Below are 18,216 nucleotides of genomic sequence, written 5' to 3' on the forward strand. Positions count from 1 at the left end.
GGCACATGAGACGGTGTTTCTTATTTTCCCCAAGCTCTCTCCCTTTGGCCATCCTCTTCTATCCTTATCCATACTCCTGTCAGAAAGGTGGGACAATTATCGTTGCCGTATTTTGCAGTGAAGAAGATGAATTCCAGAAAGATAAAGGAGAAAAATTTAAAGATTTAGGAGTGAGTAAGGATCTTCAAATACAGAGGGCTAGGTATCTGGAGGTGGGAACAGCCCAGTTTGCCTTTCCCCTAAGGGCAGAACTAAGGCCAGTAGCAGCAGCAAAATGCAGGATGTATGTGGTCTTCAGAGATCCTTCATTTGTCCACTGGCTGATGCTGGCAAGACCCTAACCTCTCTGAGCATCAGTTTCCTCAACAGTACAAGGGGTCATTAGAAATAATCTGTCATCTGTGGCCAAAAGCAGATGCTCAACAAATAGAAGGTATTAATAGGGCTCAGAAGTAGGTTTCAGCTCAACTTAAGAAAGAACCTTCTTTCAGAGAGAGTAGTCTGTGAATAGAATGTACTGCCTTGCAGGGAAGTGAGATTCTTGTTAGGAAGAAACTGAGTTATAAGGTGGGAAATTGGACAATTAGGAAATTTCTCACCTCCCCCAATTCCGAGATTCTATGGTGTGTTCTGGGATCAACTCAAATGTTCTGTACTCTTCGCTGCTCTTCAAATGTGCTCTCTGCTGCCACGAAGCACATTCTCTGTGTCCAGAATGCTCCTCTTGGCCTAACCATTCCTCAGTTCCAATGAAACCTCCCTGTCTCAGAGAAGCATTCCCTGACCTGCCTCCTTCCCCCTAAGTTGACTGAATTGCTAACTACACTTCAGTGATTCACACAAGAGCCAAGCCAAGAGTGCAAACCTTCTGACTCCCAGGTTAAGCCTCTCTTCACCAGGTCTGGTTAGCTGTTGCAAGACCAAAGTCCAGCAGTAACTCCTACAACCCAGCCAAGCACAGTGTAAAACCGTGAGCTACTCTACCTGCTTCAGAGAAGGAGGCTCCATGACCACAGAGCTCCAAGTTCACTACCATGTATTAGGTTCTTAACACATGCCAAGCACACTGCTGTCTGCAGGGTCTTCAAAGGTGTCACAATAAAAATCACAATCAAGGAACCCAGTCTAGAGGGTAAGACCAATAATCTGGATAGAAGTTGGGGAAACTCATAGCCTGCTGTGGGTACTCAAGAAGGGAGCTCTTGATCCAAACTGGGCTCCAGGGAAGGCTTCTTTGAAGAGCTGACACCCAAACACTCTAATGCTTCCCATCCCTTATGATCAGGAGTGTTCTTTCTATATCTTGCTAGGTCGGTGGATATATTCCTGGGGCAAAGCTCCAGTTGCTGGATTTCCATTGCACCTTGATTTATCTTTCAGAGCTTCTGCAGAAGTGCAGGATGCCTTCATGACTTACACAGTGTATGATGACGTCATCACCATTAAGCTCATCCAAGAGGCTTGCAAGGTTCTTGGTAAGTCTGAATAGGGCTTTTTTTTGGCTTTCTGGGGCTGCTGTAGCAAAGTATGTTCAGTTCTCATTATCTGCGGTAGTTCTGGTCTGTAAAGTTTACAAACACTGAATTAGCAAATACTGAGCCATTGTTCCTATAGGAAAGATAAGGTTAGGTTCCTGAGAGCCTCTGGCCACAACCATTTTCATTTGCATAACTCATAAATACATAATCTTATTTTGTGTGTGTGTCTGTTTAAAGACACATTTTTCCATATGTATTGTTGATTCATTAACATTGAACTCACGGCCAACAGCACTGTAACTCGTGCCGGAATGAAGCTTATCTAAGGCATGTATTTTCTCTGTAAGGCACATCACAGCCTTCCTGTGATTAGGACACTGGACAGCACTTCAGCACCAGGCTTTGGAGCATTTTAAACAGCTGACCAACGAAAAGAACAAAAATGCAAAAACGTAGTACTACATAGGTTGCCGAGAGGACACCTGTTTATAGTCTGAGAACCGAGTCCAGAACGCAGAGCATTGCCTCCTGTGACCTTAGCCAGAAACATGCATGTTCGGTGGCTCACTTTTTTCCCTGCTCTGTACACATCCACGAATGACCACGAAAGCTCTGATGAGTATTGATTTGGGGGTTACAAGTACACTTTAGGGAGCAGGTAAATTTGCAAATACGGATCTACAAATAATGAGCATCAACGGTACTACTAACTGGGTGGCTTCAACAACAGAAATTTATTCTATCATAGCTCAGGGCCCAGAAGTGTGAAATCAAGTTGCCAGCAGGGCCAAGCTCCCTCTGAAGGTTCTAGGGAAGAATCCTTCCTCTTCCAGGTCCTGGTGACCCCAAGTGTTCCTTGTGATGGCATACTTCCAATCTCTGCTTCCGTCTTCATAGGGCCACCTTTCCCCTGTGTGTCTATGTCTCTAGGTCCAAATTTCCCTCTTCCTATAAGGACTGCAGTCGTATTGGATTTCAGACCCACCCCAACCTGGTAACTCATCCTTTCCATTTGAGTAACCTTATGCGTCTTATGGGCAAAAATTGTGAGCAACACAGAGTTTCATCATCTGCAACACCACTGTCATATTTGGCCTCGATGTTGTCTCTGACAGATGTTGTTATATCTTTGAAATAGATCGTCACAATGACTTCTGGCTGTCAGAAAGAACAGCACTGAGAATCCCATTGTGTTTCTCTGGAAATGGATATGGTGTGCTTTGTGGGGTGCTGAGGGCCATTCTCCCTCATCTGCTCTGCCATGGGACATCTTGCCATCTGCCCAGACACTAAAATGCCATTGACAGGGTCATAACTGGGGGGACAATATATGGATGGTCCCATTTACAATGCACATGTACTCCCAGAATGGATATATCAGCAAGGGATGGTTTATTATATTAACTTGCTCACTCCCCAGGCACTAAGGGGCACAGCTACAGGACAAAGAGAGACGTTAGCTCTTTGCCTTTCTAGTTTAAGGACCGAGGACAACTAACTTATTCCGTCATAGTTTTCACTGTTCAAATGAGAATAATTATAAGATCTACCCTTCAGAGTTGTTTTGAGGATTAAATGAGATAATATATGTGGAATATACCAAATGTGGTACCTGGTGTATAATAAGTTCTCAAAAAAATCTCCTCCCTTCCTTCCCTCTGTATTGATTTCCGAGGGCTGCCTTAACAAAGTACCACAAATTGGGTGGCTTCAAATAACAGAAATTTATTCTCCCATAGTTGTGGAGGCCAGAAGTCCAAAGCCCTCCAGTCTACAGTATGTAGTTAAGGCAGCCCTGACAGACCAGTACCGGAATCTAATAAGTTTTTATATGTCCAGAAGGAAATGCTACATACGTCTAATATCATGCCCAGGCTGTTATCGTAACTATGTATGATTGTGGACACCATGTGGTGTAGCAGTACCTTTAGCAGAGAGACCCTGTCACACACCTGCCGCAGTGCATTCACAGTTCCAAACCAACTAATACGTTCAGAGGCAGCAACAAGTTTATAGACCAATGTGTGGTCTGACTCACACCACCTTTCTACCAAAGGCCAAAGTCTACCGCTGTGATTTCTATCTGTCCGGCTTTGAAAATCAGAAGGGTGTTTTCTTCTTGTTTATCTCAACGACATCTGTTGACCTATCCCTGAAATGGTATATAAGAACAGTGAATGCATTTTTCAAATCAAAAGCTGAGATTCAAATCTGAGTAAACACATGCTTGAGACTTGGAGACAGGATGGCCCTGGGAAGTATAGGCTGTGTAGTTTCTCTCCACATCTATCTATCTATTGATAGAAATAGATACAGACATAGATACAGATATAGATATATAGACTGACTACGTCTCTAGCAAAGGCTTTGGAATCAGAGAGACCTGGGTGAGTGCCCTGGTTGTACATCTACCTGCCTATCTATCTATCATCTATCTATCTATCTATCTTTCTATCTATCTATCATCTATCTTTCTATCTTTCTATCTATCATGTCTAACATGTATCTCCCATGAATCAGAGAGAGCAAATCCCTGCCGAAGGAAAGAAGTCTGCAGGAAGGGCATTTCACTGTTTAATAAAAGACACTCGTCAATTGAGACAAACTCTTCCCTTAGACAAAGAAAAAAGCACGCTCCATTACCACTCGTTAGTGCTTTGCCTTCCAAGTGGGCTCCAGAATGCCGTTTCTCTACCTTTAAGCAATTGTTGGGACTTTTCCAGACCACTCTGCCACTGCATAGCTCTGTGCTTTCTAATTAGCATAATTCAGGATGGGACCAGATGGCAGGTTGAGCCTTGCATAAGAATTGTTCTGTATATGAATAAGTGCCTACTTAGTCTGTAAGTGGGTTATTAGTGATCTGAAGTGACAAAATTCAAAACAACACACAACAGCCATTGGACACAGTCGTGCCCGTCTAGACTTCGCTCGCTAAGAAACCAGTAGTGAAACGCATTTCAACAGTTAGCCATCGGCAAGCCTTCTCTGCACCTCCCTCTGTAAAAAGAAGAGTAACAACATAAAATTTTACAAAGTCCTCAAATCAGGCCTCATCATATTTGATCTTTACTGTGACCCTCTGAGGTAAGATAAGCAACCCAAACCCTGCAACCAACCCAAAATGAGGCTGGAACTCAGGTGTCCCGGCTCCAAGGCCATCGTTGCAGCCTGCGGGCGGGAGGGGCAGTTGGCTGGGTGGGCATGAGATCTCTGGTGAGGGCTTTGGAATCAGCGAGCCCTGGGTGAGTCCCCTGGCTGTATCGTCTCCTAATAGGGTAACCTGGGGGCAAATTCCCCATCGGTAAACATCACTGGTACCTACAGCACCTACCTTGGATGGTTATCCTAAAGATGATGTCCAGTAATGTAAGCAAAGTGCCTACCACAGAGTGGGTACTCAGCAAAGCAGGCCCCTCTCTCTCAGTGGACCAGCAAAGCAGGTCCACTGAGACCACCCGGTGGACCCCTAGTTGGGCCAACGTCTCTGTTTCAAAGCTCACCTGGAAGCTGGCAGCTTATACCAGGCATGAGTGAGACTGCGCCCTGGCTGCAAAGGGTCTCCCACCTGAGCTGCCTGCATCCATTTCCCAGCTCCCTTTTCTCTATTGCCTGATCAACTTATTGCTGCACCTGGAACCCAGCCCTCCCAATTTAGAGTCTGTTTCCTTCTTGCAGCCTATGGTACCAACATGGGCAGCTGTTCCTCTCCTTTTCTTCTTCTTCTTTTTTTTAAAAAAAATTTTTTTGGCACGCCGTGTGGCATGCAGGATCTTAGTTTCCCAACCAGGGATCGAACCCTTGCCTCCCACAATGGAAGCGTGGAGTCTTAACCACTGGACCACCATGGAAGTTCCCTTCTCCACTTCTTAAAGGCCTCTATCTCCTCACAGAAGATTTCCCCACTGGTTATCTTGTGCCTGGCTAAAGCCATATATTATTTGAGAAGGAGAGTACTCTAGGTGAATAGTTCTTTCCTGATACCTAAAACTTATTCTTTTGGAAACCAAAGCTTTGGGGAAAAAAAATACCCATTTTCAACAGAAAACTCTCAAAAAATGCATGGCAATCACTTCCCTGTCTTGTGGAAGAGTACATGCTTTTCTGGGTGCCTCAGGTGGGTCACCATGAAGAGTAGCTCCTGTTGCCTGTTTCTGGGTGATGGGAAGCAGGCAAGGGTCGTGGGAAGTCCAGCCCTGAGCAGCCCTTTGCCCAGAAGACCCAGCGTGGGCAGCAGTGGCTCTGGGGCCCCCACTGAGCCTTAGCAGGTGTCCCCTCCCGCTGCCTTGCACAGTCTACCTCTGCTCTTTCCATTCCCTTGAGCTGTCGCCCAGCAATTAGTAAACATTTCCTGGTGACGCCAAAGAGTCAAGCTTGTTAAGTCAGAAAGTTTGAGTTTATACATCATTCCAATTGAAAAACTCCCCAGAAGCCTCTACAGCTCTCCTGGGAAGCCAAGCACAGACGCTTTGTGACACTTATTTCCCTGCCATCGAAGAAGTCTTCTATTTAAAAAAAAAAAAACCCCACTTTTTAATAGAATTTTCACACACACACTAAAGTCGAGAGAATTATACACTGAAGCCCACATACCCTTCACCCAGCTTCAATCATTATTCCTATTTCACCAATCTCGTTTCATCTCTCTGGTTCCTCTACCCTTTTTTCTGGTTTTGTTCTTGCTGGAAAGTCTTAAAACGAATCTCAGGTTTTCCATAATTGTACCTGTAAATATTTCAGTATGAGTCTCTAACAACATAAAGACATTTTAAAGCATGATCATAATACCCTGATTATACCTAGCAAAATTCAAAATTCAGAATATTACAGAGGCCCAGGACCCAGCCGTATCTCAGCTGGCCGTGGATAACTGTGGTCTTCTAATATTAGATTTCCTAAGGTCTTTTCAGGACAATCGGAAAACCCTTTTTACTTTGACATAATTTCAAACTCACAGAAGGTTTGTAAGAATAGTACAAAGGATTGCCATAGACTCTTCATCTATATTCCCCAAATGTTAACATTTTACCATGTTGGCTCTATCCTTCTCTCTATATCTATATTTTTTTTTCCTGAATCGTTGGTATGTTAAGAAAATGATGTCTCTTTATCCCTAAAAGTTCTCTTAAGTAACTACAGTACAACTATCAAACTCAGGAAGTGAACATTGATACGGTGCTATTATCTCATCTACAGATTTCATTGAGATTTTTCCAGCTTTCCCAGTAATGACCTGTAGGACAAAAGAAAACCCTGGATCATGTCAGTTGTCACATTTCTTTGGCTTTCTGCAGTCTGGAACAGTCCCCAAGTCTTTCTTTGGGTCTTATAACATTGACATCTTTGGAAAGTTCTGGTCAGCTATTTGGTAGCATGACCCTCAACTCAGGATTATCTGATATCTTCCCATGATTCAATTCAGGCTATGCTTTCTTGGTGGAAAGACCCCAGAGTAATGTTTTTTCCTTCCCAGTTCATTGTATCAGGAGGCATCTTATGTCGATTTGTCCCATTATTGCTGTTAACTTTGATTGCTTAGTTAATATGGAATCTGCCAGGTTTCTCCACTGTAAAGTTATTATTTTTCCCCTTTGAAATTAGTATCTTGTGAGAAGATACTTTCAGACTATGTATATTATCTTGCTGTTTCTCAAACTTCTCTTTCCCTAATTTTAGTATTCATTGGTGATTCTTATCTGAATTAATAATTATAAGAGTGGCCAAATGGTGATTTTCTAAGTATATCATTTCTTTTACATTTATTAGTTGAATTTCTACTATAAGGAAGAATTTTCCCTATCTATCTATCTATCCATCTATCCATCCATCCCAGTGTGAATGCTTGACTCATTTTTTAGTAGGTTGTAATCCTTTAATTATTTTGATGCTCAAATTCGCCAAGATTTAGCCAGTTAGAGCCCCTCCAAGCTGGTCCTTGTGTCCTTGACATGTCCCCATCATTCTTATTTTTTTTTTTAGCACCTTTATTGGAGTATAATTGCTTTACAATGTTGTGTTAGTTTCTGCTGTATAGCAAAGTGAATTAGCTATATGTATACATATATCCCCATATCCCTTCCCTCTTGTGTCCCCCTCCCACCCTCCCTCCCCCATCATTCTTTGATCACTTCTTTACTTTCTGGTGTGACAAGATGTTATAAACTCATCATTTTCCTGCCCCAGCCCTGAAATCTGCCATTTCTCCAAGGAACCCTGAACACACACACACACACACACACACACACACACACCCCATCCATCTATCTGTCGTCTTCCTCCCTCTCTTTCTTCCTTTCTATCCATCTATCTGAAACTGTGATGGGTTTTGTGGTCTTCTTAGGGTAGATTTCCTAACCTACCCCACAAACTTCATTCTAGTCTTCTTTCTCGCATAATGAGAAAGCTGCTTCCCATCATTTACCACGTATTTACTTACAGGTTTCATCCTTGAGTGTTTAGAAAATCGTTTCAGAATTGCTGACCCATACTGCTGTGAGAAGGAAGCCTACTCGCTACAGTCAAATATTTGTTTAAATTTGGTTTTTTCTTTATCCTAAGGAGAAATTCTAAATACCATGTTCAAATTTTACTGGGTTATTTTTTTCTTGGGCAATTAGGTTATTCAGAACTGTTCTGTTGAAATACTGTTTTGTTAATTATGTTTCTGTTTGTATTCCATCTTAGAGTTTTCCCTATCCTTATTGATCTTATTTTCTTTAATGTAAGCGTATGAATCATTAACATGATTCTGCAAACCAGAACTCTGCAAAAACTTACACTCAGAGAAGTTCCCCACCACCTGCGTACACACACTCTCCATAACCATTCTAACATTTCTACCCATTCCCAGTGCCCTGTAGATAAAGTCTCAATAGTCTCTTGTGTTTATTTTTGTACAAATAAGTAGATAGATGGATATTTCTTTATTTCCCCTTATTTGCTACACAAAAGCTAGAATACTAAGCATGCTATAGACTCTCCTTTGCACTACCAAAACATATGCTAAGGCATCTACGATCTGTGTTTCATTCTGTCTTGCATTTTCTTGGCATTTCCTATATATCTCTGACCCCCTGTGACTTAGAAAACTCGTGGAATCCTAGGTTCACTGAGGGGAAACTGTATAACTACACTATTCAGGTGTTGGTTTTGAAAAGTGACCTTTGTCCTCTGCTGGACAAGCATTCTCAACTACAAATCCTACAGGAAGCCCCAAACCCAGCACAGATGGGAAAGACCACACCCAAACCCAAGATGCTTGTTCAAGGAAGAGTCGGCCACTCCGCCAGATGTCCTTCCTATGAACAGAGCTGGGTGCCCAGAGACAAAATAACCAGTGTCTGGAACAAGAAACTTCACGGATTTTTGTATGTTTATAGACCTAAAAGTCAAGCAGACAGTCTCTCTACACAAGGCTGCCACTGCCACTTTAATACAACTTTGCTGGTCTTGCAGACAGCCCAGTCCACCTGAGAGAGGTCCCTGGGATGGGGAGGCCTCTGGGATTGTACTTTCCCAGCAGGTTACAGGATGCACCTGCTCAGAGCTCCAGCCTAGGGGATGCGCAGCACAGCTGGTTTTTTTTTGTTTGTTTTTTTCTTTTTCCTCAGCTTGAACAAGCTAGATTTAGCAGGAAAGGAGGGGTGGAAGGAGGAAAGAGGAAGGAACAATTCCACACGTGTCCATGTACTTTTCAGGAGTTCTCCTCCCAGGGGCTCATCAGCACTGGAAAAGACAGGAGTGGAATTTATTATTCCAGTTCCCTTGGGGGTTAGCAGGTGGCTCTTGATTGCTGTTATAGAAAACCTGCCTGCATCCAGCTAGGGATGGACCCACGAGCAGAGAACCCGGCAGAGGCAATTAACACAAGCCACATACCACACCCACCCTACCGTCCAAGCTTCGTTTGCATCCTGAAGACCTAATACATTTTGGGGACGTATACATAATTCACCTCCGATGAGACCTGACCAACTCAGTGGGGACGCTCTGCTCAGCTTGCAGAACGATGATCTGTCCAACAGGCTGGCTATGAACAACGAGCTGTAGGAAAGCTGCTGCTCAGGCCATCCTAGGAAGCAAGGAGAGGCTGGAAAGTGCCCAGACCTCCTCGGATCCTTTGCCGCTCCCGTAGGAATTGGTCCTGGAGAGCGTAGGAATTGGAGAGCTGAAAGCCACTTGTGAATTCTAGGCCCAGCCAGAGCCTCATAGAACCTGCAAGGGTCCAGCCACGGATTCTGGTGACTGTGAATCTGACAGGTCTCCCATCAGCCCGGGTATTCCAGACTTTCTCCCGGCCCTCAGGACCTATCGCGATTCACCACACCAGCCTAAATAAGAGAGTGTTCTCTCACGGAGAATGGATGTGTTGTCTCCTGTATCGATAATGAAAACCTATAAGCAGCCCCTACCTTGGGGGGAGACCCCTTTTCTAACTGCTGCTCCAGAGGCTGTGGGATATGGCACAAAAAGCACCTCATTTAGAGTTAGAGCCTCTGCCACCCTGGGTAATTTAGGTCAATTCACATAGGTGACTGTCAGCCTCCACGGTCTCACCTGTGAAAAAGGGGACATGTTAATAAGGTGATCTCTCTTACAAGATTTTGGCAAGCACTGAGTAAAATAACATCGATTAATGACGGTTTCAGGAACTATAAAAAGCATTCTTTAAAAACACTCCATGGCCCTCCACAAAGCAAATGATGGCGCGCAACCTAGTCCAGCAGAGCAGATGCGGCAATAGCCCCGCTCACAACGAAAACCTACCCCCAGGGATTTCTCAAGCACCCACTTTGTGTCCAGCTCAGAAAACATGTAGTGTGAGGTCACTGCCCTGCAGAATTACCATACAGTTAGGAAGAAAAGAAAAATGCAGCACTTAGGAAGAGAGAAGTCAGTGTGATGTAGGATAGTCAGAGAAATTTCTGTGGAGGATGTAATGTAAAAACTGCCCTGAAAAGAAGACTAGCGACATGGTTGGACCTAGAGATTGTCATACAGAGTGAAGTAAGTCAGAAAGAAAAAAAACAAATATCATATATTAATGCATATATGTGGAATGTAGAAAAATGGTACAGATGAATCGGTTTGTAAGGCAGAAATAGAGACACTGAGGTAGAGAACAAGTGTATGGACACCAAGGGGGGAAAGCGGGGTGGTGGTGGTGGTGGGATGAATCGGGAGATTGGGATTGACATGTATACACTGGTATGTTTAAAATAGATAAGTAATAAGAACCTGCTGTATAAAAAAAGAGTAAATAGCATATAAAGATCCTAAAAATAAATATTTGCATAATTGGTCTTATCATAAAAAAACAAGACTAGGATGCTGAGGAGATGAGAGAGAAAGGGGAAACCATTGCAAATATTTGGTATCCTCTTCTGGCTCAATTGATATAGTATGAATTTGTTGGTATTGTTTTTCAGTTGCAATATTAATTATTTCTCAGAGATAGATTTTTAGTTCATTTAATGGCCATTGTGTTCAAAGATGTCTAAAGATGGCAGGAGAGATTGTCACAGGAAACTGACAGCTTTGAACCCCCTTCTGGATTCTAGAGAAATTTCTGCCATGGGAGCCATGGAAAAGACCAGGGTAGGACTGGGGGGGACTCACCAATTTAACGAGCACCTACTAGATGCCAGTCTGCATGGGGCTTCTCGTGGTGGCCCCGTGACCTCGATGGTATTATTGGCATTTACTGATGAGGAAAGTGAAGGCTTAGAGAGAATTCAGAAACGTATCACAGAGCTGGGATTGGAACCCTTTGGAAGCGAATGAATACCTGGCCGGCCGGTGCTTTTATTTTGGATTCCACAGGTGTCTGCATGGAAGCCATTCTGAAACTCTTTGGGGAATACGTCTTTAAATCCTGCAAGATGGCTGGCGATGACCGGATGTTACGGACACTGGGAGGAAATCTCACGGAGTTTATTTTATTTTTTATTTGTTTGTTTGTTTGTTTTTGCGGTTCGCGGGCCTCTCACTGCTGTGGTCTCTCCCGCCGCGAAGCACAGGCTCCGGACGCGCAGGCCCAGCGGCCATGGCTCACGGGACCAGCCGCTCCGCGGCACGTGGGATCCTCCCAGACTGGGGCAGGAACCCGCGCCCCCTGCATCGGCAGGCGGACCCCCAACCACTGCGCCACCAGGGAAGCCCCTCTCACGGAGTTTATTGAAAACCTAGATGCCCTCCAGAGTTACCTGGCGCTCCCTTATCAGGTAAGCCTATCTAGGTCTGATCTTGCTGGCCCTGAGAAGAGGCAGGTGACTCTAGCAGCTCTGGGCCATCTCACCGCTTCCCCCAAGAGGGTGCAGTTGCCAGGGGCCTGTGGAATGCTCGGTACGCGGCATCGGTGGGCTGAGTTCTCTGGGGGAAGGAATGGAAAATGAAAACCTGTTGCCCATTTTTATAAACTGGCCGGCAAGAATCAAAGCAGGGCAAGCTGGAGAGGTCGCCTTTGTGATGGGGGAGGGCCTATTTTGATGGCGGCTGGTGGGGGGGTTGACATTAAATCCAGAAGATTGATCACAATGGGAACAAAGGCTGGGAGCCAGTCAGGTTTCAGTGGATTTGCAAAATCCCTCCTCAGGTTTCCTGGCCTGGAAGGAGCTGATAAATAACTTGTGCAGCCAGATTCATTTATTCATGTATTAGAAGGAAAGACTTGACAGGGCCAAGAGCCGGAATCGGAAACCATCCAACTCTGATTAACCCACGAAGTGACTGCCTGAGGTGCTAAACTAATTTCCCTACTGGGATATGTCCTTCTGGAGTTCAGTCCTTGGTTTTCTTGTTTGTAGAGATCATTGGAAATTTAAATGGCCAGGCTCCCTTTTCTTTTTTAAAAAAGAAAATGCTCATTGAAAAGGCAAAGCGGCACTTGCACATATCATAATAATAGTTTATTATTTTATATAAAATAGTTAATATTTGTTTCTAGGGCCCTTCAGAGTTTGCTAAGCTGTTTCTTCACCGTTTCTATATTGAATGCTCATAACTACCCTTGACGGGTAGTCATGAGGAGAAAGTGGGATTCTGAATGTGAAAGTGCCTCATGAACCACAATGTATCCTCATAGGTGTTAAATGGGAAAACAGTTATTTCCTCCAATTTTCAAGTAAGGAATAAGAGGCTTGGTGACTTAATTGACTTCAAGTAGGATGAGTAGTCGGATCCGTCCTGTTGTTATCATGTGAACTACTCAGGAAGAGGGAGTGAAGAGAGCCCTGGCTGTGGGGTCACATGAGCCTATATGATGCTGTCTGACCAGCTCTGCAGCTTCCTAGCTGTGTGATCTTGGGCAAGTTACTTGCCCTCTCTGGTTTTCAATTTTTTTCACTTATTTGTTTAATAAATATGTATTGAGTACCTACTATGTGCCAAGTACTTTTTAGGCATTGGACACACAGAGAGACAAAAAGGAATGAATAGGAAAAAAAAATTTACTCCATAGTGATGTGTGGATTACAGGAGATAACATGTAGAAATCTCTAGCATTGTAATCAGTCCAGATAGGGCATTCCATATTTAATAACTTCCTTCCTTTATGTTTTCTTCCTCTCTTTTCTGTGTGGCCAGTTTTAAAATTACAATCATTCATATGGCAACTTCCTCTTAAATTTCTCTGCTAAAGCACTACAATTACTATGGAAAGAAATACAATTAAGGCCCTTAAGTAATCTTCCATAGTATTATAAATATCACATCTTTCATTTGAAAATTGGGCTAATATTTTAAGTCACAGTTCTGGAGAAGATATTAATATTTTTTTATTCATTAAATAAAAATATTGTGGAATCTCTTTTATGTTCCAGATATTGTTCTCACAATATTATTGTCATTCTTAGGAATAAGATGAAAGGAACCAAGGTTCTGAAGTCCCAAGTCCATTGTTTTTATGCCTACTCCTGCTACCCCTCCTCTGATAGTCATTCCTTCATATGGTAAAACCAGTGTTAGAGAAGCAATAGGCTAGAACTTCTCTGGGGTCAGTAAGGACATTTTTCACATAATGAGATAAATAAAACATTTAAATATACTATACACAGACACACAAGCTGAAATAAAATACGTGCAATGATATCTGATTGTTGTATAGTACTTTCTACTGGACAAAAGGTTATAGATTATCTCTTTAGGCAAAAATACAGTAAGATAAACCTGACTTTTTCTTTATGTCTGTCTCTAGTAATTTCGCAGTACCTTAAGGCTTACATTTCTGGTTTTAACTGTGCCTTTAATCTTGTTATTTTTTAGCTAACCTTCATTTGAGGGCCAATTATGAGACAGATATTGGACTAACTCATGTATAAACATTGAATTATCCTCTTACCCCTAAGATTAGGTACTCTTATTCTTCCCATTATACAGATGAAAAAACTGAGGTCCAGAAAGGTCAAGTAACTGTCCCAAATTGCCCAGGTTTTGGTGGCCGAGCCAGGACCCACCCCCAAGTGCGTCCGTCTTCAAAGACCATGCTCTGGTCGACTTCTCATTATGTTCTCATTGCCCTAGTTCTCCACTTTTATAAAACCCTATTTCAATTTTTAAAAATAAAAGTATAATCTTATTATTTAGAGAGCTGGAGACATTGACCAGAAGGATTAAAAGCACAAACTTCGAGAAGTATGTCTAGGAAGTGGCCTAGGCTAGGGTGAGGAGTGAGGGTGGAAATGGTAGCAAAAGCTTGCGGATTTTAATTTCAGCCCTTTTGTACTCTGTTATTATTATTTTTCTGCTATGTAGGGTTTGGATATAATTTTTTGAAATAACTTAATTTTCTGTTTCATCATATGCTTTTTATATGTGCTGCCTCAAATCTTTAGATTCAGTCAAAATGTAAACACACAAATACATACTTTCTCTTTGTATATGCTTTTGGAAAGATAAATACTTGGCAAAAAACCTTCATTTTAACTAGCATCCCCTCCCCGCCTCCTCCCTACTCCCCCTCCAGCCCCCACTACCACCACCACTTTGGAAGAGAACAAAAATCTCAGAAGGAACACACTTCCTTAATCTCTTCTCTCACTCAGACCAAAAGCTGTGAGCCAGGGTGCTGAGCTGCTTACTAATCAAATGGGAGAGAAAATTGTTTCTCTCAGGAATTCCCCCAGGCAAAGTCTTTATCCTTATGTCGTGACATAATCTACCATGAGATGGTACACACTTGATGTCAACATTTATTCCTGGAGAAAGATGATCTCTTCTGATGTATCCTTGATTTTCCAGACATGCAACTTTGCACCACAGATGGCATTATCCTTCCAGAACAAGAGGTGAACTTTTCTCCACTTGCCAATTCCTCTGAGACCCTGATCTTTCAGAGTAAAGATGCCCATGGTCCCTTAGTCACAGGCCAAGAATGGCAGCCATCCACTCCTTGGAGTGTAGGTAGAAGCAGCATGGCATGGCAGAAAGGTTCATTTGGGTGTCAAGATGTTCTACCATGAATTTGGCCTTAACTTCCCTGAGGTTCAGTTTCCTCCTCTTTACAATGGAGCTAATGCTTGCCATATAGAGTTGGTTATGTGATTAGGTATAATATAAAATTCCTGACTTTTAGGGGCTGAAACCATGGTAGATTTTATTTTTATGTGATTGGAAGGGGTTTGGGGATACAGTTCTGCATGATGTAATGAGTAAGTTTCACAAAACCTCAAAAGCATAATTTAGAGAAATTGTATCCACTGGGAAAAATATGCTGTGTCTTTTAATTGGGAGATGAATGCACCATCGTTTTGTGTGGAGAGAGGAGCAGACAGGAAGATGCTTCTCCATTACTACTCTGATAGAAGTGGTCTGTGCCACATCGTACCAGCTACGCAGGTGGCTTAACCAGACCCAGAGTGTCCATTGGCAGATGAATGGATAAAGAAGATGTGGCACATATACAATGGAATATTACTCAGCCATAAAAGGAAACGAAATTGAGTTATCAGTAGTGAGGTGGATGGACCTAGAGACTGTCATACAGAGTGAAGTAAGTCAGAAAGAGAGAAACAAATACCTTATGCTAATACATATATGTGGAATCTAAAAAAAAAAAGGTTCTAAAGAACCTAGGGGCAGGACAGGAATAAAGACATAGATATAGAGAATGGACTTGAGGACACAGGGAGGGAGGAGGGTAAGCTGGGACAAAGTGAGAGAGTGACATTGACATATATACACTACCAAGTGTAAAACAGATAGCTAGTGGGAAGCAGCCACATAGCACAGGGAGACCAGCTCGGTGACCACTTAGAGGGTTGAGGTAGGCAGGGTGGGAAGGAGACACAAGAGGGAGGGGATATGGGGATATATGTATATGTATAGCTGGTTCACTTTGTTATACAGCAGAAACTAACACAGCATTGTAAAGCAATTATACTCCAATAAAGATGTTAAAAAAAAAAAGAAATCAGAGTAGGAGGGATATATTTAGTATCCAGTGTGTAAATCTCTGCTTTGAAGTTATTGATTTTTAATTTGTTAATCTGTCATATGCTGCCTGCCTTGATGCAGGGCCTGGGCTTGGTGAACTCTGGAATATTTATCAAAAGTTGTATAACCTGATTATTTTATGATTTTTGCTGACACAACTGCCTTCCGCCATCCCTCACCAATAGGTATCCTTCTGCGGCAGGTATCACTGAGGCTGTGGCCAAAGACCTCTTTGACATTGACGTGACCATGGATATCCTTGACGTGAATCAAGAGGAGGAGAGGACAGGGAAGAAGGAGCACGTTGTGTTTCTGATCGTGCAGAAGTCGCACAGACAGATGAGAAGGGCAAAGCCAAAGGGATCACAAGACACTCAGGACAGCCAGAGAGACCAAGAGGTACCAATGTGCTGTGTCTTCAGAAAGCACAGTTCCTCCTGGTGGAGTGACTAGTCTTGGAACAATCTATGCAAAGAACCAGACCTTCTAATTGTGGATTTATGGCAGGGTTTCTCAGTCTCAGCACTGTTGACATTTTGGACCAGATAATCTTTGTTGTGAGGCACTGTCCTGTCCGTGTTTAGCAGCACCCCTAGCCCACTCACTAGATGCCGGCAGCACCCAGCTCTCCCCCTCCATCCCAGGCTGTGGCAATCAAAAATGTCTCCAGACATTGCCAGGTATCCCCAGGGTAGGGGTAGGAGACAAAGTCACTATTGGTTGAGAACCACCGGAATAAGTTCATTTGGATAAAAAATTGGGAGGCTCTCTGGGATGGACCTTAGCCTGAAACATTTTTACCTGTAAAAAAAAATGGCGATGTAAAGTCCTTGGAATTTGGATCTGGTGGCTTATTTTGCAGTTCTCGTGGTGTAAATTGACTTTTCAAGTCCTGAGTGCCCGCTTGTGCAGCTGGGGCCAGTTGGGGATCTGGAGTCAACTCATGAGCCTGTGGTTGGCTGCCTCAATTGCAGCTCGCGGTGTGACTGTTATCTGTTTAGGTACCACACCTGTTAGGTGCACAACTCTCTGTGTCCATAGAGCTCATACGAATATCCAGAGAAGTCTGTGATTCCTGGAGCACACAATGTTTATATCTTAGAGTAGTCAAAGCTCGCCTCAGAGTCTTTTCACTGCAGGATCTTCAACCACAGGAAGAGAAGTTTCTGTATGATTTTCCTGCCAGCCTCACCTTGAGATTTTGTAAAAAGTTCTTGCTGCCTTTGGTGGAGAAACAGCATGAGGATTAATTGGATAACAATGTGGGGGCTTATGAAGTTTTGCTCAAGTTCATCTTGTGTGGCCTCACTGTTCCTCTGGCCCCATCACAGAGGAACAGCGTATCCTCGTGCATCTCCTGTCACATGACCAGACCTGTATGCTTCTCTCCCTGCCATTTGCAGGCCCTGGAGGCAGCTTTCCTTAGGATGAAAGAGAGATATTTGAGTGTCTCTGTCCCGTGAAAAAGTCCAGCTGGGAAGTTGTGAGAAGCATAGTCATGTTTGGAAAAGGTAAGTGGGCTCTTCTCCCAACCTTGGCTCTCTGAGCAGAATGATTGCTTTGTGCACACAGATGGGCAGAGTCCTCTGTAATCAGGATGTCACTGATTTCTTCAGGGCTTGGACTTGGCAGGCACGGTTTTTAACTTTAAAACATCAAACTCTAACTTGTCTTCCTTTGCCCCTTTTATTTGTGTTGGGGGTCACTTGGAGGCGCCGTTTCTTCTTGTAATCAGGGGAAGCCGCTGGAGAGGGGATTGGAATCAACCCCTTTTGGTGACTGTGTTGAAGCGAAGGAGGATGAGTGCTGACATATTATCAAGAACACTGAATTTTCCACAGCTCCTCAGGCCTTCGGGACTGGGATGTATTTCTGGCCCGGAAGTCTGTAGATAAGAATCATGGTGTCCAAGAGTGCAAAGGACCCTGGATTGAGAACCAGGATAGTAGATTTCTGGCTCTGTCCCTGGGGAGCCTAAGTCCTCCATCTTCCACCCGCAAAATGAAGGCATTGGGTTCTCAGAAGTGCCCCTGTTGGCGCTGAGCTGGTCTCACGATCAGCACCTAAGATCCGAGTCGGAACAGGGGCTCCGGCCCACTGGGAGAAGGGAGTTGGAGACTCCTGGTCATGCCCCGTGGGTCGTGATGACATGCGTCTGGGAGAAGGTCTGCAGGGCTCAAAGGACTGAATTTTGAGTCCCTCAAGCCATGGCAAGCGAGTCAAACATGCAATTGACGTGCTTTGTCTAGGAGATTTTCATATCAAAAAGGCTCCATTTCGAATCTCTACCCCCTGCCAAATAGGGCTG

At 43.5% G+C, this 18,216-nt stretch overlaps 1 protein-coding gene across 1 annotated transcript in view; it reads left to right on the forward strand.

Moving 5' to 3' along the window:
* Window positions 1–1,408: 1,408 nt before the first annotated feature.
* Window positions 1,409–18,216, forward strand: part of LOC307176852 (guanylate cyclase soluble subunit beta-2-like) — a gene marked incomplete at both ends in the record, with an annotated part of 33,326 nt that continues 16,518 nt past the window's right edge. Inside the window, 6 exon segments of the mRNA XM_079903341.1 lie at window positions 1,409–1,475; window positions 11,301–11,701; window positions 15,207–15,311; window positions 16,122–16,307; window positions 17,312–17,359; window positions 17,362–17,419. Of these exon segments, the coding sequence (XP_079759467.1) occupies window positions 1,409–1,475; window positions 11,301–11,701; window positions 15,207–15,311; window positions 16,122–16,307; window positions 17,312–17,359; window positions 17,362–17,419 (865 nt within the window).

This window comes from Stenella coeruleoalba, assembly GCF_951394435.1.
Source record: "Stenella coeruleoalba genome assembly, chromosome: 18".
Taxonomy (NCBI): domain Eukaryota; kingdom Metazoa; phylum Chordata; class Mammalia; order Artiodactyla; family Delphinidae; genus Stenella; species Stenella coeruleoalba.